This window comes from Periplaneta americana, chromosome 8, assembly GCF_040183065.1.
Source record: "Periplaneta americana isolate PAMFEO1 chromosome 8, P.americana_PAMFEO1_priV1, whole genome shotgun sequence".
In the NCBI taxonomy this organism is placed as follows: Eukaryota; Metazoa; Arthropoda; class Insecta; order Blattodea; family Blattidae; genus Periplaneta; species Periplaneta americana.
Window position 1 is genome coordinate 122510927 of NC_091124.1, and position 23622 is coordinate 122534548.

General features: G+C 35.8%; 1 protein-coding gene across 3 annotated transcripts in view; it reads left to right on the forward strand.

Annotated features, from left to right (window-relative positions):
- The window catches only part of LOC138705013 (uro-adherence factor A-like), a 134266-nt gene that overhangs the window by 95284 nt on the left and 15360 nt on the right, over window positions 1-23622 (forward strand). For 2 of the 3 annotated variants that reach the window (XM_069833552.1, XM_069833553.1), the window contains one exon: window positions 8524-11281. In XM_069833552.1, coding sequence (XP_069689653.1) covers window positions 8524-11281 — 2758 coding nt within the window. Of the gene's footprint in view, window positions 1-8523; window positions 11282-23288; window positions 23552-23622 lie in introns of those variants that run through there. The other variant, XR_011333536.1, reaches the window with a different exon arrangement.

The window sequence follows — 23622 nt, forward strand, 5'->3', positions numbered from 1 at the left end:
CACCTTGTATGTTACAATAAAAGTTTTGAATTCTTCATGAATATCTGAATCTAATAAGTAGGAAGCATTATCTTTATGTGATGAATTAACACAACTCTCCAAAAACCAGTAAAAGTGTAAGGGCTAAATACAAATTAGTGTCAATGATGACAGCACTCATATCTGAGAATACAAAAATGCTGAAGTAGAAAAATCAAATGCTTGTGGTCATTTAATACTGTTTCATCACATGAAGTGGAATACTCTTGTAAACAATGTCAGTGCTTACATTCATAAAAGTATGTAAAGAGCATCAAGACAGTATTCTGGATTCAGTCGAAAAACAACAATAGTAATAGTAATAATAATAATAATAATAATAATAATAATAATAATAGCAACAACAATAATTATTTATTTATTTATTGTATTTATTATTAATATTAATGTGCTAGTCAAAAGCGGTTGGCAATCATTTATATTCTTTATAAAATGTAATTGGTCTTGTTGCATTTCCAATAAATTTTTCAATGATAGCCTACCTAACTAGGGTTTCTATTAAAGAAAAAATTAAATTGAATATAAATATTCATTTAGAATTGATTAGGAGGCTGGTTGGGACGGCTATCAACTATTATTAGGCTAACATAATACATGCAATAACAATACAATATAAATAGAAAAACAATGATTGCAATCAGGAAGTCCCAGGTTCAAACCCCATGGCAGTCCAGTCTGAGTTTTTTTCATGGTTTATCTCAGTCTCACAGGCAAATGCTGGATTGGAAATTTACATGCTATGATTCATCACTGCCTCACTTATCAATATCATAAACATTAATCAAAATTTAAAATCAGTTACATGAATATAAGCCATTTATAACACACTCAGCAATAGTAAGAATGGCCTACTGATATACCCAAAGATCCTAAACACACATTTGATCACAGAATTAAAGCATGTATAAATAAAGTTAACAAAAAAAAAGTTTGCAATTATTATAGTGTAATACAGTATAAATGTAAAAGAAAAATTAAATTACACTGATTAATTGAAGCCTGCCCTCAAAGGATGTTGTACATCACATTTGGCAAGTTCACAGGAATGAAAAAAAAATAGTTTGTTCTTTATGTAACGTTGATCTTGGTTTAAGTTATTTTGTAAATAAAAACTTAGCATTTCTCCTCCATAGTTACAAGAATATTTTACTGTTACATGGTACCATGCAGAGATTATAGTGAGAAAACGGCAACCTCCATGAAAGAAAGTTGTAGATCACCACAGATTTAGAACTTTGTATATCATGTAATCACAAGTTCTGCTGGACACTTTTATTTATTATAAATATATGAATTCTCTAAATACATACATTGCTTTATTATAAATACATAAAGGAAGGATCGTGGGTACTTTTGTAGCAAAAGGAGCCTCTAAACATAGTATACAATACTTCATTTATTATAATTAGGATGCTATGAGATATTTTATTTATGTAACAAATTGTGAAGAAATAAAACAGACTGTATCTTTACTTAAAACAAAATTGTGTTTTATGTTTCACAACACACTTGTATCCTGTGTTTTAATTATAATACATAATAAACTTCAAACATACGAGTACAATCTGCAAAACCTCACTCTCCACATCTTATAGAGAGCTAGTCGACATAAAATTGCTTGTCCTGTGACTGCAGATATTGACACATGTCAAGCAGATCTCTTTCTTAGGTGTGAGTGAAATCAAACCAGGATACAGTTGAGGGAATTGAATTTCTGGTACAGGCAACTTAATTCTTGGCTGATTACCTCTTCTCTTCATTACTCATGGATGTAGTACATTATGACTTTTTCTGACAATGATTGCCTGAGGATCATCTGTCAAAAATGTTATCCACAGAAGTTGTGTGATTTTTAATTTAGGACCATTGTTCAAGGTTTTGTCTATCACTGCAGGCTTCCACTGAGATGGGACCGTTACATTCGCCACACTAATCTTTGCACAGCATTTCTTAAAACAACCTATGAGATTGCAAATTCGGACTTAATGTGATTAAAATAATTTCACATTTTACTTCTGTAAACTTAAGAGGAATATTAAAGCGTAATTAGTCATCATGTCTGTTTAGCTCAGTTGACTAATTTCATTTTTGTTTTGGTTTTCCGATAAGCTCACAATAATATAATGTATAATAAGTTTTAATTAAACCATCTATGCTTATCTATGTGACAATTGTGAATTTTTACATTTACTACTTTTCCTTGACTGGCATTTAACAATTTCATTTTTGTTTTGGTTTTCCGATAAGCTCACAATAATATAATGTATAATAAGCTTTAATTAATTAATGTAAAAATTCACAATTGTCATATAGATAAGCATAGATGGTTTAATTAAAACTTATTATACATTATATTATATCAGTTGACTAACGTGTGTTGTTATAAAATCCAATAAACCCAACATTGCAGGTTCATCTCCTCGCATCCCAAAAGGTAAATTATTACAAAATTTAAAAAAAAATCATATTAGATACGGATGCAATGCACAAATTACGATGTTGTTGTTGTTTTCTAATGCCAGGCATTTGACAATAAAGTCATTTGACCTCTTGCACTCCAATATTTTTCAAAGATATTATCATGACCAGCCACTGAAGCACAGATTTTGAGGTGTTCCGAATCCATTTCTTGGTTTGAGTTGCACAATGGGCAGTTAGGGGACTGATATATTCCAATTCTATACAGGTGTTTGGCCAAACAATCATGGCCTGTTGCCAATCTAAATGCAGCTACAGACGATTTTCGTGGTAAATCGGGAATTAACTGTGGATTTTAATGCAGAGAGTTCCATTTTTTCCCTTGGGACTGAGTTATCAAATTTTGTTTGTTGAAGTCTAAGTATGTAGATTTAATAAATCTCTTCACAGAGTAATACGTAGATTTAGTAACAGGTCTGTAAGTAGCAGTGCTGCCCTTCTTTGCTAAAGCATCCGCATTCTCGTTTCCCAGGATTCCACAATGGGATGGTATCCATTGGAATACAATTCTTTTATTAAGTGATAATAATTGAGAGAGCATTTTAGTTATTTCTGCTGTTTGAGATGAAGGTGTGTGTTTAGAGACAATTGATAGAATAGCTGCTTTGGAGTCTGACAATATAACTGCATTCCTAAATTTATTGATGTGGCATAGAAGATTCCTGAGACATTCATTTATTGCAATGATTTCACCATCAAAACTTGTTGTTCCATATCCAAGAGATCTATAAAGTGAGAAGAGACAGCACGTAACACCTGCACCGGCACCTTGTTCTCTGGAGATCAAGGATCCGTCGGTGTATAAATGAAGCCAGTTTTGTGGAGGGTACCTAATATTAATTGTCTCTAAAGACAATTGTTTCAGCATTTCCGTGTTTACTTCTGATTTCAGTATTTCTTCTGTTAAATTTAGACTATATTCTATATTTAATAGAGTTAAAGGATTTGGTTTCATTTGTAAGTTTTCTTTTAAATTCGGGATATTGATTTTCTGTTTTAATTCTTGAACAATGGATATGAAACTTTTTTGAGTTTTCAATCTACAAAGAGGACTGTATGAATGCCAATTGTTACCTGTTAATCTGATAAGTTTTTCATATTGAATCAGTGCTTTTTCTTGTATTGTCATTTTGATGCTGTTAATATTAGTGAGGAATCTCATAGAATCTATTGGCATTGTTTTGATTCCACCAGTGATGAGCCTGAGAGCTTGGTTTTGAACATATTCTATGTCGTTTATGAAAGGTGAAGTAATTAAAATTTCTCCGCAGTATGTCAGCACTGGCTGTATAAACATTTTGTATGTAGTGTTCAAAGTATTCCTAGAGCATCCCCATTTCTTTCCTGCTAGTCTTTTTAGAAGGGAGAATCTTTTACGAGCTTTTTCAGAAATGTATTTCAAATGGTTGCTCCATGTTAACTTACTATCGAAAATAACTCCAAGATATTTGGATTCGTAAGTCCTAGGAAGGTGTTGGCCATTGTATTGGATATCGAATTCTCTTTCTTTTTTACCGAGTGAAAATATTTGGTAGTTACTTTTGCTTAAATTGAGTGTCATCAAATTTGATGTATTCCATTCATGTAGTTGATTTAGAGCTTTAAGAGCAGAATTTTGAATTTTGTCACGATGTAGTAGATAGAGAAAAGAGAAGAAGATTGAGTGTATGTATATCTAAGAAATGGTAATAAATAAGTAGAGGTAGTGACATCTAGTAACTAATATATTAACTTCTTGAGTAATAGTTGAATGGAAAAGTATACGTGTGTGCCTGGGTACTAGGAAAATACTAATGAACTGTGAGGTAAAGTCTTTATCTCACTAGTGGAATAAAGTAATGTTGAATAAAAGCCTACTTTACAAACGCAAAAGTATTTAGTAAAGGCAAGTTTTTCGTTATGGTCATGGGTAAAATAATATTTTATGGACATTGGTTCACAAATACAAAAGTAGCAGTGGCGGTGCATCAATAAGAGCACAAGAGCACGTGAACACCTTGTTTCCATTAATGCACGACTAGTTTTATTATTTAATACTGTATTGAAGTAGTGGGAATGTATAATATCAGAATCGAGTATTTTAAACTTCCTGCATCTTGCATAAACTTCTTATGTAAACTTGGCAACATCCGTTCATGTACAAGCATGCTCTTTCCAAGAAGGTTACAGGAATTTCACGCATGCGCGGTAGAAAATTGTCTTTCGCTGGCCTCTTATGACTCGTCAAGAGCACAAAGCGTTAAGTGAACAGTGAATCTATCCTACAGATATCAGGTGCATCGATGCTATCATTCACGTGCTATATCTCGAGGAAGAAATTTAATAGTCTGTATTCTAGCCTGTAGATGTCAGCATGTCACTGTCGGAACATTTACTTTATGTGGATGTGTATACAGTGCTGCTACGAGAGTGTAGTTTGTGAATTACTATACTTTAGTGTCAGCATAATAGCATAGTTTGGCTTTCAAACACGTGCTGGCTGAATGTGATGGTGTATGAATTTGAGTATCTGTATGGTAGTGTATAATATTAAAGAATAATATTTACTGGCATATATTTATGGTAATCAATCTATGTGAATGGATTACAGTACTGGTATAGGCTATAGTGTATCAGTGTGTTGTGAACCAAAATATATTGCTGAATGCTTTTGTAAATAACAGCATTGTGGTATGTATTAATTTTTAACAAACGTAAACAATGAACTCTGTTCAAGTAATTTGGAACAGTAAAGAACTGGGTAAACTGGCTTACCAGGAAAAATTGGAAATAAAAAGACTGGGTTTCATTATTATTATTGTTATTATTATTATTATTATTATTATCATTATATGTTCTTTTGATTTATATATGGTTTTTTCGATAGTGAAACATTGGAATCATGACATTTTATATTAGGCTAAACGTACGATTTCAAATTCTCTTCGATTTTGGAACACAAAATTGTGAACACATAATATTTTATCACGAGCCGCCACTGAAAAGTAGTCTTTATGACTGTCTGTGAAAAACAAATAAATCTTTGTATGAGATTTTTGGCTTTCGTGGTGATTGTGTACTGGAAGAGATTTTTGGATATTCCACTGTATGCTGGGACTTAACATCTTCAATATTTCAGAACTATATACAGATTCCATCACATTGTGGAAAAGAGAAAACTGGTTTCATGAGGTAATCCTTTATTACAAAGATTAACAAAAGGGAGTGGAGCACAACAAGGATGCCCTCTATCACCTACCCTATTCAACATCTATTTGGAGGATTTAGTCAAAAAATGTTTTCAGAACATGGGAGGGGTGATAGTAAGTGGAAGAAGAATAAAGTGCATAAGATTTGCTGATGATATGGCATTGAAATGATATTAAGGGATATGCTGCTGGAGCTAAATAACAGCTGTGAACAATTCAGGATAAAGATTAATGCAAACAAGACAAAAACCATAGTTATTGGAAGAAAACAAGAAAGGTGCGAATTCTAAATGAGGAAGTAGAGCAAGTGGATAGCTTCAAATACTTGGGGTGTTCTATAAGTACGAGGGTGGATCAGCAAGTAATACAATAATTTTTTTCTGCGTTAGTATTGTGGCTGGGATGTTGACATTTCACCGAGATATAGTTTGAAGTTTTCACTACAGACACAATTTGTTTTGCATGTGCAGTTCTAGCGAGAGAAGCGTGAACTACACAACAAAGATGCATGCATGTTATTGTCGTCAACTTGTGAAGAGCAGCGAAGTGTTGTGCGTTTTTTGTGGGCTAAAGGACATAACCCGCGTGAAATTCACAGGAACATGTGTGACATGTACGGAGAAGACTGTACGGACCACAGCAACATCTCCAGGTGGTGCACATTTTTTGCAGATGGTCGTGAGAACCTTGGTGATTCACCATGTTCCAGGTGGCCAGTAACAACTGCAACCCAGCGGAATGTCACAGTCATTGAGGTGGCAATTTTGAACGACCGGTGGATCCAACTGCAAACCTTATCTCAGCAGTTCAACATTTCATACGGTGTAGTGTATGATATCGGGCATGACACATTGAAATTTCATAAAGTTAGTGCTTGCTGGATGCCTAAGAATCTGACAGACGACCACAAGGGCCAGCAAATGATGACATGCTTGGACTACTTAAGGTGTTATGCTGCAGAAGGGCATGACTTTCTGAAAGGGATTGTCACTGGTGATGAGTCCTGGGCGTACCACTACACACCCGAAACAAAGCAGGGCTCTGTGGAATGAAAACATGCTACTTCCCCAGTAAAGAAAAAATTCAAAGTAACGCAATCTGCTAAGAAAGTGCTTGTGGCAGTGTTTGGGATATGCATATGCATATGTTTTGTTGGTGGACTTTGCTAAACATGGGACCACTGTGAATGCTGCAGCCTACATTCAAACGTTGGTAAAGTTGCATCGTGCCCTTTGTGACAAATGCCATAACATTAATGCTGACAATGCTCGCCCCCATATTGCGGCTTCTGTTCATGAGAAAATCAACACATTTGGTTGGGAGGTGATCCAGCATCCACCATACAGTCCAGACCTTGCACCATCAGACTTTCATCTGTTTGGTCCCATGAAGAAATTCGTAACTGGCCATCACTTTGCAACCGATGCAGAAGTGCAATCAACTTCCACAGATGGCTATACTCCAACCGAACGGACTACTATGAACCGGGTATACTGAAACTGGTACCACGATAGAAGAAATGTATTGAGAAACTTGACGCCTATGTAGAAAAGTAACTAAAAGATGTGAGTTCATTTGTGTATTTTTTTATTTTTGTTTATCTATTAAACTTTTTTTTTTTAATTATTGTGTGTTACTTTCCGATCCACCCTCATAGTAACATGAGCTGCTGCCAAGAGGTCAAAAGGAGGATAACAATGGCAAAGGAAGGTTTTAATAGAAAAAGGAGAATCTTCTGTGATTTTTTGGAAAAAGAACTAAGGAAGAGACTGGTGAAGTGCTTTATGTGGAGTTTGGCATTGTATGAAGCAGAAACATGGATATTATGACGAATTGAAGAAAAGCGACTAAAAGCATTTGAAATGTAGGTATGAAGAAGAATGGAGTGTGTGAAAAGGACAGACAGAATAAGAAATGAAGCTGTGTTGGAAAGAGTGGGTGAAGAAAGAATAATACTGAAACTGATCAGGACGAGAAAAAGGAATTGGTCGGGTCACTGGCTGAGAAGAAACTGCCTATTGAAAGATGCACTGGAAGGAATGGTGAACGAGAGAAAAGTTCAGAGCAGAAGAAGATATCATATGATAGATGACATTAAGATATATGGATTATGTGCGGAGACGAAGAGAAAGGCAGAAAATAAGAAAGATTGAAGAAAGCTGGGTTTGCAGTGAAAGACTTGCCCTTGAGCAGAAAACTATGAATGAATGACCATTCTGGTTGAATGGTCTTTCCTGGCTTTTAATTTGTTTGTGGCAAGGAATTAATTTTGACTGTACATGTTGCAGCTTTTACAGAAAAGTAAAATTGAAGTCCCCTTTTCCTCTATTGCTTTAATGGCAAGGATTATGTAAATTTTACAAATCAATCAGTGTCAATATTTTGAAGTCTTAAGTTTACCTGAAGAAAATTTTTCAGTTGGAAGCATGATACTGTAGATACAATTTCTTGCATAAAAATATCTCCTTTTTATATATATTCGTGATGGCTAGGGTTATGTTAATTTTGCACATTTTGTGTAGATATTTTAAGCTCTTACATTTATTGTCTGAAGATTTTGACTGGAGTTACATTTTTGCAAATCGCAATTTAATTTCTCTAAATAATGGAGTTTGAGGACATACTATCAATACCATTTCGGTAATCACTTCATTTTATGTAAGAAACAGCAGCTATTGTATGATTTTGATTTAACAGGAGAAATCATGGTTACAAATTTAATTACTAATTAGTGTCTATTTTTGTGCTTAGATAACTCTTTATGTACCTCAGCTCTTACATAATCTCATAAATTCCACTGTTCTGTTTCTCTGTTTAGCATCTGTTATTTCACAACCTCAGTGGGAAGCCCCAGTGCAAGACAGTCCAGCTAAATTGAATGTTGCTGATTGGCTGTCATCAGTGCATAATGGAAGTTCGCCAGTAAACATTATAAATGTAGCTACGTCCAGAAAGGAGCCTGTTGTAATAGACAACACGGCAGAGTCTGAAAGCAGGAGAAATACATTGGAGGATTTGATGAAACGAATTAACTTTCAGCGATCTTTGCTCATGACTGAATTGGCAAAGCAAGGCAACTTGACTCAGGGAAACTTGATTCCTCATATTGACAACAATCTTTCTCATCACACAACTTCTGAAAATGATATTTTTCGAACATCATCTTCCTTTGATGAAAACTATGATAAATTGTCTTCATATGAACAGATCAGAGACCCTAACAATGGTGAGACTCTAATTGAAACTCAGCAACATATAAAACCAGAAGGGAGTTCAGATAAATATGAGAATTATAAGAAAGAGGATGTTGAAATGTTGATAAAAAGAAATACAGTTGAACATGATATTGGCGAGAGCAGAGAAAAAGAACTTGGTTCTGCAGAGAAATCTAAAAAACCAAGTAAGGAGAATGCAGAAAGTGAAAAGAAAGATAACTGTGTCAGCAAAGGTGAGGAAAATGAACGTATTAAAGTCCAGACAATGCTGACACATGAATTAAATGCACATGATTTGGGAAGTCAGCCTAAAATAGATGAAGAAGAATCAGTCACAGTTCTCAGTGAATACAGTTTTGATATGTCAATCTCTAAAACACAGGGACACAGTGGAGAATCAAGCATAGAGAACAATGACTCCAACTCAGCATCTTATGAAGGAGTGAAAATTATAGTCAGTGTATCTGAATTGACAGAAAAGAAATTTCAGCAGACTTTTTCAGAAACCAGTAAGGAAAGTTCACCAAAAACCTCTCCTAAAACAAAAAAACATGACAAAGTCGGCAGAAAATTATGCAAACAAAAACACAAACTATCAGATAAAATGCCTATTGAAAAAGAAAGACCATCATTGCAGACAAGTAGACATGTTAGCGAAAAAGGAACAATGACAACAGAAGCATGCCATAGATCTGAAGAAAAGAAAGTGCAATCCATTAAGAATAGAGGAAAGAAGAGAGAAGATAACTATATAAAAAGATCAAAATGGAGCGATGTTATTAATAAGGATGTGGGAGAGGCTAAGGATTCTTCAGAAGTCAGTACAACTTATTTGAGTCCACCTGATCAATTATCTCTATCTCACATACGAAATCTCGTGTCTAGCATATGTAACTATAAGGAGAAAACCATGGAAAATGCAAGCAGAATTGATCCTACATTGGCAATATATATATCACGACTCCTGGTTATGAGTAGGGAGAGTGTTGAAAATCTGAACGTGAGTACAAGTGACGTATCTACACCGGATACAGAAACTAATACTAACAATGTCACAGATACCGTATCTCACAGAATACCGAGTCCTACACAGGAGAAGCAGACAGTCGAAGACACTAAAAGGAGTAAACTATACACTGATTTCAGAAGTGATGATGTTCTAGATACTAGAATACAAAAGCAAACAAGTGAAAATAGCATGAGAAGTAAAAAATATACAGAATTGAAAATTGACAACTTTTTGGGATCTACAAGTAAACAAGCTGCTAAATGCAAGACAAGAAATGAAATATTCACAGATTTCGAAACTGGTCGTGCTATGGATCATATAGTGCAAAAGGAAACAGTTAAAGAAAGCACGAGAAATCAAACTTATTCAAATTTAAAAAGTGACTCTCTTATACTGTCTGAAGTAGAAAAACAAACAAGTGAAGATAACATAAGAAGTACAATACAGCCAGATTTGAGAAACGATATTGTTATGAATACTCCATTGCAAAAGGAAAGATTTGAAGTCAGCACAATAATTGAAATAAATAGAGATTTGAAAACTGATGTTACAGATACTGTAGAAATACTGACAGACACTCAGAGAGAAGAAGCAAAAGTTGTGTCCAATAGACTCAGCCATTCACCGAAAAATACACTTTTGCCTTTGCAAACTACACGTGATTCTCTTATGTCAGACTCATATTCATTCAGTGAATTCAGACTCCATGGTACACAAAATCAGAGTGTATCAACTCCTGAAAATGTTGACAGAAATAATGTAATAGATAAAGGAGATCAACTGCATAGCTCTTGTAGATGTGAAGGAAATTTGTGTGAATTCAACATACAAACTCCTCCATTTCCTTCAATCATTGCAGATATGAGTCTAGATGAATATAAAACTTTTAAATTTCCCGAATTTTTTTCGGAATATGCAGAAAAATGCTCAGAAAGAATTTCACATCTTACTAAAAAAATAGAAGAAATTCGCGGTGAGAAAAAAAAGCTTATGGCATCATCAAGCAGTAGCAGCAGTGCTAGTTCCAGTAGTTCTAGTGAACGTGGATTTGACTCTACGAAATATTTGAGCCCTCCTGAATCTTCTGTTGTGATGACTCATGTTTCAAATAAAGATAAAGGTCAGACTGCTCCCAGGTGTGTAGAATCTTCAAGTCAAGTAGCAGGAATATCAACTGACGGCTCCCGCATATATGAGTCACAAGAGAAAGAAGAAAAAGAGAGTGTAAGAATTGTACCATTATTGGAGCCATATGATGCAAGTGTAATTGATACAGGTCAGAAACCTCGTAAAGATCACCATCCACATTCTCGGCCTCCTCCGTGTCTTTGGAAACATAAGTTATTACAGAGGTGAGGAGCATGTGATATTTATAAATCATAGTTATTTATTATCCCTTTTAACTACTAAGTGTAGAGATGACGGTAATTGCAATTGTAAGTAGTTAATATTCCTTTTAAATTGTAGAAATTACTAAGAAATTATGAGATGATAATTGTAATTACAATTCTATATTTATTGTTCTTTTTATATTGCAGAGGACAGTAAGATGACTGTAATTGAATCAATGATTTTTGAAGGGAATTTAGTCTCTCTCTCTCTCTCTCTCTCTCTTTCTCTCTCATTCTCTCTCTCCCTTCCCTCCCTCCCTCTCGCTCTCCCCTCCCTTCATCCTCTCCCCGTCCACCTCTCCCACTCTACCCCACCTTCCTCCCCTTCCTCACTGTCACTCCCTCTTCCTCTTGCTTTCTCTCTACCTCCCTCTTTCTCTCTTCCTCCCTATTTCTCTCTCTCTCCCTCCCTCCTTGCTTTCTCCCTTGCTCTGCTCTTTCTCTCCCCTCCCCTACCTCTCTCCCCTACATGTTCCTCCTCCCACTTTCTCTTTCCCTCTCTCCCTCTCCCTATCCTTCCCCTTCTCCCCTCTCCCTCTCTCTCTCTCTCTGCATAAAAAATAACACAGTTCAAAAGAAAGAAAGCAATTTTGAGTTGATAGTTGTTTTATTAAAAATAGTTAAATGTTTGCAATTTTGTGTAACTTTGGAACATGTAAATTACATGACACAATTTATTAAGTTACCAAGAGATAAGAAGCACTGGCGTAACTCGATTGGCTAAGACGCTTGACTGCCAATCCAGAGTTGTGCTCGGACACGGGTTCGATTCCTGCTTGGGCTGATTACCTGGTTGTGTTTTTTCCGAGGTTTTCCCCAACTGTAAGGCAAATGTCAGGTAATATATGGCTAATCCTCTGCCTAATCTCCCCAAATTCTTCTCGATATCATCAATTCCATGAATGCTGAATAACCTCTTTGTTGATACAGCGTTGTTAAATAACCAAGTAAAAGAAAAAAAACCAAGAGATTAGGTTCATAAAAAAAAAGTCCACACTAACATAATGTCTTAAAAAAGAGGCCCACATACCAAATAGTCCAATATGTAATGCCCTGTGTTAAAATTGGTCTGACAAATGAAAAACTCAACAGTTAAGTTATCCTGCATACAATAAGGTCCAACAAGCAATATGGTACAGATTTAAATTCTGCAAAAAGACCAGTGCCCCTCTCTTAAAGTCTTCCCTTACAGTACCTTCAAGGAAGGAGAGAGGAAAGTAAAAATGGAAGTTAAGAGAGCACATACAGTGAAGGTAGTGAGGATTTCTCATCTTTAGAAGAGAAATCTTTTGTATCAAGTTACAAGTCACTTCAACTCCATATTTTCCTACCAAGAAATCGAAACAATTTAGTCCATTAACTAGGTTTCAGTAAACAAAACGGAAAACTGCTAGGTTCAACAATCAGTTTTGAATAACGGTAGTTTATCATTGCTATGACATTGAAATTTCATAAAAATTACTAGTAACATGAATATAATTAATCTATTGTCATAAAACAAACTTATGTTATTACATCAGGATAATGTTCACTATTATCATTCTGACAGTCGAAGGGGGGATAGAAAATATTGATCGTTTCATTGCAAGACATGCAATGTAATGCAAGGTGTACAACAAATGCAGGCTTAGAAAATCTTAAGGGTATAACAGATGGTACAATAAAGCATTTCCATCCTCTGAATGTGACCAAAGCACGTGTGAGGGAGGTACCGGTCAGTAGCGGCTCGTCGTAAAGAAAATAGATGAAGTGCTGTTCACATACATAAATGCATGAACAATTTTGCTAATATAATGAGCAGGTCTACTATTCGTAAACTAAGTACAATTTTACTAGTTCTAGATCACATGCAAACAAGAAAATTAATTTATTTCAGGACTCACCGACTTTCTTGCATACAAAGTCAATCCTCCTGTCTTGTAAAGCAGTAAATTTGTCGATGATGTCTTCATAAAATGTCTGAGTTTAACTGAGGGTGGACAGTATATCTGTATGCAAAGCTATGGAGCTAATGATGAAAGTCTCTTCTATGATGTAGCATTCCGAGTGAAATTTTCAATCTTTTCAAACAGAAAAGCTTCTTTCATCGGAATATTTTTTTTTTTAGTTATTTTATACAACTTCTCTATTTTTAGCACCTTTTAAAACAAAGAACAAATGGAACTGTAAGACATCCAGAATTTATAACATCTTCTTCATCCTCATATTTAAGTCTACAAAATGGCATTTCTAATATATTACAAACCATGCCATTTTCGGGATATATATTTCACACTCATTTATCAATATTTTCTATGTACTGATACTTAAGTATTTGAATAATAACACTATAGTAATTAAACATACAATATACACTATGATGTAGGATTAATACACTATATACACTTATCACTAATATACTCTAAATATATTAAATAATAAGTTAATAAGTACTAAACCACATGTATACATTTACGCGGGCGTTAAACTTTCAAGTACAAGAGCTCAAACAAAATTGGCAAACTCATGAGAAGAAATAATACACACGGCGGAAAACAACTTTTAAACTTTACGAATGTATGTGGCATGCATTCCTGATAAAATAACATATAGCCAGCTAATTTACCGCTGCGGAGGTGGCTGCTTAAACTGAGGACACTTTTCTCAAGTCAGGTAGTACATACTGTAAAATTTCACGGCCCTTCAACAATGGCCCCCAGCCTTGGAGATCAGCTTTAATCCTTCTCTGTTATTAGTAATCCTTCTCTATTATTAGTATTATTAGAAGTGGCACTTCACCTACTTCACCTGAATAACCGCCCAGTACCAGTACTGAATAGAACATGAAGGAGAGCAAGAGGAAACCCAATTCAACCACCCAGCTATGTGGTGATACAGCTAGTTGCCGTAGTTTATAATTAAGAAATTGTAGTAGCACTTCCACAAAGAAATTCAGTAATTAGAATTGTTTCATATCAGCAAAATAAAAAATTGGAACTTCCGTGTTCTCCCAGACCAAACACGGGACTGATGTCTGATTTGCACTATATTATTTCGAAGTCAAATGAAAGTGAGAGATGAGATAAATTTACAAATATATTCGGACACATATTAAGCATAATTATTCCGTAAGCTACACATTTTCTTATTACTTAATTTTATATTTGTTTCCTGTGTTTCTTAAAAAAAAATATGTATTTATGTAAATGATAATGAACAATGGGGCTTACACAAAAAATTATCTTCATACACCCTCCACCCTATATTGACATTTGTTGAAGTGACTTATTAAAAAGTGTACTTAAGATTAATTAGAAACATGTTGAACAAATTATCCTTGCACCAAAGATGGATGCTCCCAGGGCCAAATGACCATATTTTAATTTTTTGGGTACAATATAAATAAGAAACACGTTAAAGGAATGAAAATGATCATATTTTAATCATTTAAATACAATTTCAGTTAAAAACATATTAAACAATTTATCCTTATACCGATTCCTGGACCAGTAATGATATTTTAATTATGTAATTATTTTATATTTTCATCTGCTACTGTATAAGATTGTTATGTAGTGTGTTAAAATTTTCAGGTTAGTTTCAATGATTCAAGTAAGCTTTTTCTCCCGTGTGTGATGTGGGAGAATATGAAAATCTCACTCATCATTTCAGCATCAGTAAGAGAAATTTTGGCTGTTGAACCCTACAACACATTAGGGAGGCAATTTTTTTTTTTTTAAATTCAGGTGTGAATGAATAAGCACGAGTGTTACTTATTTTTTTTTTTTCAGTCAATAGGAACTCAGAATTTTTAACTGCTAGCTTAGAACCCATACCTGTGGAGTAACGGTTAGTGTGTCTGGCCGCGAAACCAGGTGGCTCTGGTTCGATTCCCAGTCGGAGAAAGTTACCTGGTTGCGGTTTTTTCCGGGGTTTTCCCTCAACCCAATATAAGCAAATGCTGGGTAACTTTCGGTGCTGGACCCCGGACTCATTTCACCTGCATTATCACCTTCATCTCATTCAGACGCATCAATAACCTAAGCTGTTGATAAAGCGTCGTAAAAATAACCTATTAAACAACACCAGCTTAGAGATGGAACATATGAAACTGTTCTAATTCCATTTTTTAAAACGTTTTACAATCCATGGGAATACTTCAGCAGTAAGTAAAGGAAATGCAGATGGAAAGAATTTACATTCACTAATTTATATCAGTGCCAAAATGTAAGCACCCATTGAAAGAATTAAAGGTCGGCAACAATGCCTTTCAGATTTTCTCCAGACCTGAGATGACTGGTAATAAATGAAAGACAGTGTACCTAGGTACCAATAATGTGGTATAGTGATTTCATTCACAGTTCCAATGACTTGTAGTAGCACTTCAGGTAAATATATGGCATTTCATTCATCATCTACAAAAATAACAATCTGAGATGGATTTATTAGTCATTCACCTAAGTATAATGTAAAGCATTATTAAACTCAAAGATATCAGAGTAACCAAAGAAAATTTTTTACTCTAATACTTTTAGGTTTAAGGTGGTGTTGTTTCATGTAAATTTGATAATTTTCGAGAAATAAACATTTTAGTGCAATGCTGCAGATTTAAAGAGCCCAGGTAGGCTCAAATTTCATTCCTTATTTCTTTGAGTATTGATTTTATGATACTTAGCTAAATTTACACAGTGATAACTCTAAAACTATTTAACTTATTGAAGTGATTCCTGTTTATAACTAAACTTTATTTATCACGCTAGAGCTTGAATTTCTCAGAACATAATCTTAACTTACTATAAAATTAATAAGCGAGTATTAATAATAAAATGCACAACTTTTTTTAACAATAAGTATAATATTTTTTACACTTGAAACACTAGTTACATGAGATATTTTACAGTAAAGTAAATCCAGCAATCTGTAAAGAAAAAAAAAATACATGAATCTATCGTGATTGCAACGGAAATTATAGCAGTTGAAAATAATAATTGCTACACTAACATTGATTTCCTATTGTTACAGCAAACAAAGTTAACAGAACTGATTTATTTCATAGTAGTTAGCTTAGTTTTTATGATTGTTCTATGTGGTAAAATTTAAAAAAATATATACTTCTAAGAGTGATTCTTAACTGTCAAGTCGTAACTTAAGACAGGGATTCCCAACCGGTGTGCTATGGCATTTTAGTATGCTGCAAAATTTTGGAAACATGCTGCAAAATTTTGTCTTGTAAAAAAAATAATTAAATATTATTATGAGAATCAATAACAGGTAACCACTTCATTCAAAGTTGCTGAATTGATAGCAGTAAAGATGAAACCACATACTATTGTTGAAAATTTAATTGGACTGGCTTATCAGGTTATTGTTGAAACCATGCTTGAGAAAGAAGCTAAAGAGCAAATTTCTAAAGTGCCTTTGTCCAATAACACGATTGATCAACATGTTGCAGAAATGTCAGAGGACGTAAATCAGAATGTCATTGAACAAATTAACGCAAGCAAGCACTTTGCTCTTCAAGTAGATGAGAGTATCGACAGAAACAAGAAAGCCCAGTTACTTGGATTTGATCGTTTTGTTTATGGAACAAGTATTATTGAACAATTTTTTGTTTTTCTTGGAACTGAAGACCACAACGACTGAGAGTGACATATTTGAAGGAGTGAGTCATTACTTAGCAGATTCATGTTTAACGTGGTGTGATTGCTGTGCCTTTTGTACTGACGGAGCACCATCTATGTTGGGAAAATATAAAGGATATGTTTTCAGAACAAAGAATGCAAATCCATTAAAAACAGTAGTTATACATTGCTTTCTGCATAGGGGAGCATTGATAGCGAAGACAATTGGAGGAGAGTTGTCTAAAGTGCTCAGTTGCGCTGTACAAATGGTGACATTTATAAAATCTTGTCCTGTAAAAGTACGAATTTTTGATAAACTTTGTCATGATATGGATTCAGTCCATAAGACCTTACTTTTTCACACAGTGGTAAGGTGGTTATCAAGGAACCAAGTTTTAAATCGAGTTCTTGAACTGAAGGAGGAGTTACATGCATTTTTTGAAGAGGGTCACCTTTTATTTACTACATTCTTGAACGACGAAAGTTGGTGTTTTAAACTGCAGACATATTAACAAAATTGAATGACCTAAACTTGTCACTACAAGGACGCCAAGAGAATACGAGGCCTGTCTAAAAAGTATCCGACCTTAAATTTTCCCGCGCAAAGTAGTGATTCTAAGGCAGTGCCACTGTGCATGGTGGAAGGAGGAACCGTAATGCGCATGCTTGAATTTTTTCACCGCATTCGCTTGTGCCAGTCACTGGCTGGTGGTCGCCAAGTAAGGTGCTGTTCTAAGTGTTTGTGGGATTTAGTTTTCTCGCAAGATGACTGAACGAATTGAGCAAAGATACTGCATCAAATTTTGTGTAAAGCTTGGTGATTCTCAAAGTCAAACAATTCGTAAGATTCAGCAGGTGTTTGGGGAAGATGCGATGGGTGTAACACAAATTAAGGAGTGGTTCGATTCAAAGATGGCCGCAACATCAGCGGAGAGTGAGCAGCGTTGTGGCAGGTCCCAAACTGCTCGGAATGCAGCTGTTGTTGAGAGGGTGCGAAATTTGGTGATGGCAGATCGTCGTTTGACCGTGCGGGAGATTGCCGAAGAGGTTGGAGTGAGTAAAGATTCTGCACATGCAATTTTGCGTGATGATTTGAACATGAACCGAGTGGCTGCGAAATTCGTGCCCAAGTTGTCGTCCCCGGAACAAAAAGACCTCCGTCGTGACGTTGCACAGGACCTTCTGGACACCGCCAACACTGCTCCTGGGTTTCTGAACACCGTGATAACTGGAGATGAGTCATGGGTTTACGGGTACGACCCAGAAACAAAGACAGTCGTCGCAATGGAAGCATCCCGAGTCTCCAAGGCCGAAGAAAGCGCGGCAGGTGCGAAGCAAAATCAAGGTGATGCTGACTGTTTTCTTTGATGTCCGTGGAATTGTGCATCACGAATACGCACCAGAAGGACAAACGGTGACAAAGGAGTACTATCACGATGTTCTCCGGCGACTCCGTGATGCAGTTCGGTGCAAAAGACCAGACATGTGGACGGTGAACAACTGGCACTTGCATCACGACAACGCCCCCGCACATTCATCCCAATTGATCCACACTTTCTTGGCCAAACATGGAATTACAACCGTTTGCCAACCTCCCTACTCTCCAGACCTGGCTCCTTGCGACTTCTGGTTGTTTCCAAAATTGAAGACACCACTGAAAGGATCCCGTTTTGAGAGTAGAGGAGAGATAATGCGGAACGCGACGATGGAGCTGAACACCATTCCAAAAGAAGACTTCCAGAGGTGTTTCCGGCAGTGGAAGGATCGGTGGGCTAAGTGTGTGCAAGCACAAGGGGCCTACTTTGAAGGGGATTAGGGTCCCAACCCCGTCAGGTATTTGAAATATTTTTTCTGGCTAAAGTTCGGATACTTTTTAGACAGGCCTCGTATAATTACCTCGACAAACAAAATTAAAGCTTTCCAGAGGAAACTCAGTTCTTGGAAGTACTCTATTTTGAGACTAGACCTATTGAACTACCCTATATTCCAGAATATGGTTTCGGGAAATGAAGCAGAGTTGAAACAATTGATTGCCAAGCATATTGTGAACCTGGAAGAAAAAATTAAAAACTATTTTCCATTGCTGTCCACAACAAACCTAGGCTGGATTATGACATCTTTTGATTTTTCCGGTAGAGCTGAAGATTTTGATCGATAGCAGTAGAAACAAGAACTAATTGATTTGTGTTGTAATTCTACATTGGCAGTGAGACCAATTTTACTGATCGTGTGGATTCTTTCTGGCTAAGCATTACAGAACATTACCCATGTATATCAAAGAAAGTTATTGCATTGTTGTTGCCATTCTCAACATTTTTTGTGTGAGCAAACATTTTCGCCAATGAATAATATAAAATCAAGTTGCAGAATTCGTTTGTCTAACTTTGAAATTAAGTTTCTGTCAACTGCAACTCGACATTAATAATTTTAATTCGAACTTAAATTTAATATAAATCTCAGTTCATCATTGCAAATTGCTGGCCTCCAATCAAGTGTGTCACGAAATGGAAAAGGTTGAGGATCCCTGCCTTAAGAAAAGGTCTTCCACAATGTTATTACCATCTACGAACTGCACATATAGCAAATGAAATGTACCGGTACATCCTTATTACTGTCCCTGGCCTTATCCAGCTGCAACCTAAATTTCTTCCCTTTTACTTTTTCAGTTACTTGATCATTGTGCTGAATTCTGATACTGAAAATATTATTAGAGAAAAGCATCTTTGCAAACAGTTTCCCTGGGGACTCACCTATCATAATTTTCATTATATATCTGCAGCAGCCAATAGAATTAGTTGCTCCACAGTGATATGGGGTTTTTTACTCTTCACGACTCTATATACAACCTTGTATGATGCTAGCAAAGCATTTCATGGTAAGGACACTGCTAAGAAAAAGTAGGCCTACTTTTCTATTGTTTCAGTGTTGTTGATTTCTGGTAAAATAGTGGTGAGGTTTACCAACCATGTTTCGATAATTGGTTTCTAAATGGCGTTCTAGCTTATTTGGTGCCAAAACTTTCATACATAGTAGGCCTATATATCACAGTCTCTCTCTTCATTGTTGGCATCTGTCAATACAAAGCCAAAATCCAAATGTCATCATATTTACGATATTTCCGCTTTTTCACATCCAAACTACTGGTACTAGTTTGTAGAACATTTTCTTTATTTTCATTCCTAGAATGATTATTATTAATATTCAGTAAAGCTTGTCTAAAAATTTACTCGATCTCAACACCATTCAGTTGGTTCTTCGATAAATGAAGACTGTGGACACAGCTACTCGTATTTACATATAAAGACCAAGCACCGGGAAAATTCAATACCAGTAAATAACTCGAATAGTCCAGTCACTAGAATACTAGATTCACATTGATACACTGAGCAACACACATCCATCTGCACAGCATGATGAGAAGGAACTGTCTTCTGCGTTACAATGACTAGAACAATTCTGACATCGCCCATCTAGTATAGTATTGAAAAGTGGAACATTGGTTTGTAGAGTGTCCACTAGATGTTCTTTTTATAATGACACATCAATGGTCCGACTGTAAAACCATCTTTGCTGAGTGTCATTTCAGTGTAATGTTTTGCAGTGCTCTGGTAAGCCACCCATGCCACTTTAGGGTGCCGTGGCACACAGCTGGGGAACCACTGCTGTAATGGATTCCAGTCATAGACAGTTTTTCTCTTTGTCCACTGAGAATTGTCGAGAGAGAAAAGCAGGACAAATTCTGATTTTCTACAATGCCTGGCCAGACTCAGGACACAAACCTTAGAAGCATACATGTCCAGCAAAATCTGGATTTCTGGTAACCCTTGGATATAAAAATGTCTGTGCCAAGTTAGATTGAAGTACACGACAAAATATATACAGGGTGCGGAAATGAATCGGGTAATTTTAAAAACATTATCATGGGTGAATGACTAGATTTATTCACCTTTATCACAGACGAACACAAAATATACATACAAGCATTTAGTTTAAAACAATTTAACTGAATAAACAGTCCTTATTTTTCGAAAGTAACGTCCCTCTGTACACACTTGGTAAGTTGTTTCCTAACATCACCCATTGCAGTATCTCCACAGGAATTCGTTCAATTTCTTCCCGAATTCGGTGTTTCAACTCCTGAATCGTGTGTGGTGCTGGAGCACTGAGAAAGAAGTCACAGGCTGAAAGATCGGGAGACCTAGCCAGCCATCCGATATCCCCATGTCTGGCGATAACATGGTTGGGAAAAAAATTCCTTACAGCTGCCATGGAGATTCATGCGGTGTGGCTCGTAGCTCCATCTTGTTGAAAGAACATGTCCTCGTTCACAGGAAGACGAGCAAGTGCAGGAGCTAGGAAGTTCTCCAACATGTCAACATAGCGTTGCCCTGTCACACTTACAGCTCTTTCCCTCTCATCTTCAAAGAAGTACAGACCGATAATTGCAAAAGCTGCTATCACGCATATACTGTCACTTTCAAACTGTAAAGTGGCTGCTCATGAATTTCTTTTGGGTTTGTGGCAGCCCAATAAAGCCATTTTGTTTATTAACAAACCCTGATAAATGAAAATGGGCCTCATCGCTCATCAGTAAGTTGTTCACGAGATTCTGGTTTTCATTAATCAACTGCAGAATTGAAGTCCAATTCCATGGTCCTGTTCCTGTAGTGCATGCGTAATTTGAATGTTATAAAGGTGGAAATTAAGATCTTTGTGTAAAATCCGTCGAACACTATGGTCAGAAATTCCGAGTGACACAGAATGACGACACGCAAACCGGAGTGGACTCCGTTCAATGGCATCTCTCACTACTGCTATGTTCTCAGGTGTACGCACTGTTTTAACACTAGCATCTTTCTTAATGTGTGTAAAACCAGTAGCCTCAAAGTTACGAACCCAGGTCTTGATGGCATAAGATGATGGAACAGCATGATTGCGATGAATCCCGAACTCTCTCCGAAATTCACGCTGAGCGATCATGTAACTGTCGCCGTTTTTGTAAAATGCTTTTACAGCATAAGCATGTTGCGCTCTTGACCACAACTCCATTGTAACTGAATACCAGATGGCGTTACCCTTATTCCCCCCACTCAAGCCAAAGCAAAATAAGCTCTGTTGCAAAATCACCTGATTCATTAACGCACCTTGTACTTCACCTCAAAAGAAGGAAGCTCTTACATAAAAGTTTTGTATTCAAATGAACATTCACTAGGTTTTTGTTCTTTTCAACACCAAATAAAAGAACTGGCAATCTCATTTAGGCTCGAGAAATAATATGAGTAAACGGATCATTTCATCATTAGTTGCGGCATGTCCCTTGCAATACATATTAGTAAAAGGAACAGGGTCGATGAAAATGCGTACTTTGTTCCTTTCAAACTACAGAAACTATTCTTACATGGTAACATAAGAAGTGATTGTACTACTCTGTTTAACATCTCTATGCTGGGTAACTTTCGGTGTTGGACCCTGGACTCATTTCACAGGCATTATCACCTTCATCTCATTCAGACGCTAAATAACCTAAGATGTTGATAAAGTGTCGTAAAAAAAACCTACTAAAAATAAATTAACATCTCTAAATACTTAGAGAAAATGAGATAATTTTTTTTCCACTCCCACTCCTGTTAGTATGCTATTATTACCTTGTTTTTAGGGAAGTAAATGGATTTTACCAGCATATTGTTAGTTGCTATTGATGATGGGATATGTCACATTACTTCTCTAGGGACGTAAGTGACTGGGGCGTATTTTGCGGGCTACTGCTGCGGTAGCCCAAGGAAATTACAAAAGAAAAAGTTTATAATATAACATAATGTAATAATTTTGTATTATTAGTTTTACCATAGTAATTAAAATTAAAGTAATTGTTAGATATATTTTGTGTAATAATAGGGTCAGCGGTAGCCCAAACCCTTTAACCAGTATACGCCACTGGTAAGTGAAAATATGTTTTGTTCAATAGTTGCATAGCAACAAACAAAAGAATACTTCAAACTTAACGTCCCTCCCAACAGTTCTGGTATAGTATTAAATCATTCAAAGTGAAGAAATATATTTTATTACATAAAATGTGGGAGTGGAAAAAATGCTATATGCAGTTTCTGAGTTAAGTAAAATTTCCTAGTCTCAGATTACTTAATTGCCGCTCTTGCTATCACTCGAGTGTAAACTCATCCCCAACTAGTAAAAACTACTTACCTCCCTTAATACATAAATAACTGTTTGATAATTGTGAAGAGACAATGGCAGGAAAAATAATAATACTAAACCATTATTCTTTTTATACGAGCTAACTAGTCAGATTTTGTACTCTTTTAATCAAAGTGTTTTGTTCTATAATGTCAGTAACACTTATCACCATGACAACTAAACATGAAACTTGAATTCCAAAGGTTCACTATTTCAATTGCAGCATAAAATATCTCAGAACTGTCTCACGTCAAATGTATTTATGCGAGATAAGCACGTTCTGTTACTCTAGATTAGATACTGAATGATGCAAATTGGAATGCTTGATAAGATACCAATGTCTTGTGTCAGTTATTTTTATCACTTTCTTGAAGAAGTAGAGATCTAAAAGTGATATTTGTCTTTTCCATTTTATCTTTGTGCAGCCATCGAGAAATGTGTAAGTAGCCAGTATATTACATGAATTTATTTTTGAAAACCATTATTGCTAGCATTCTATTATAAATAATG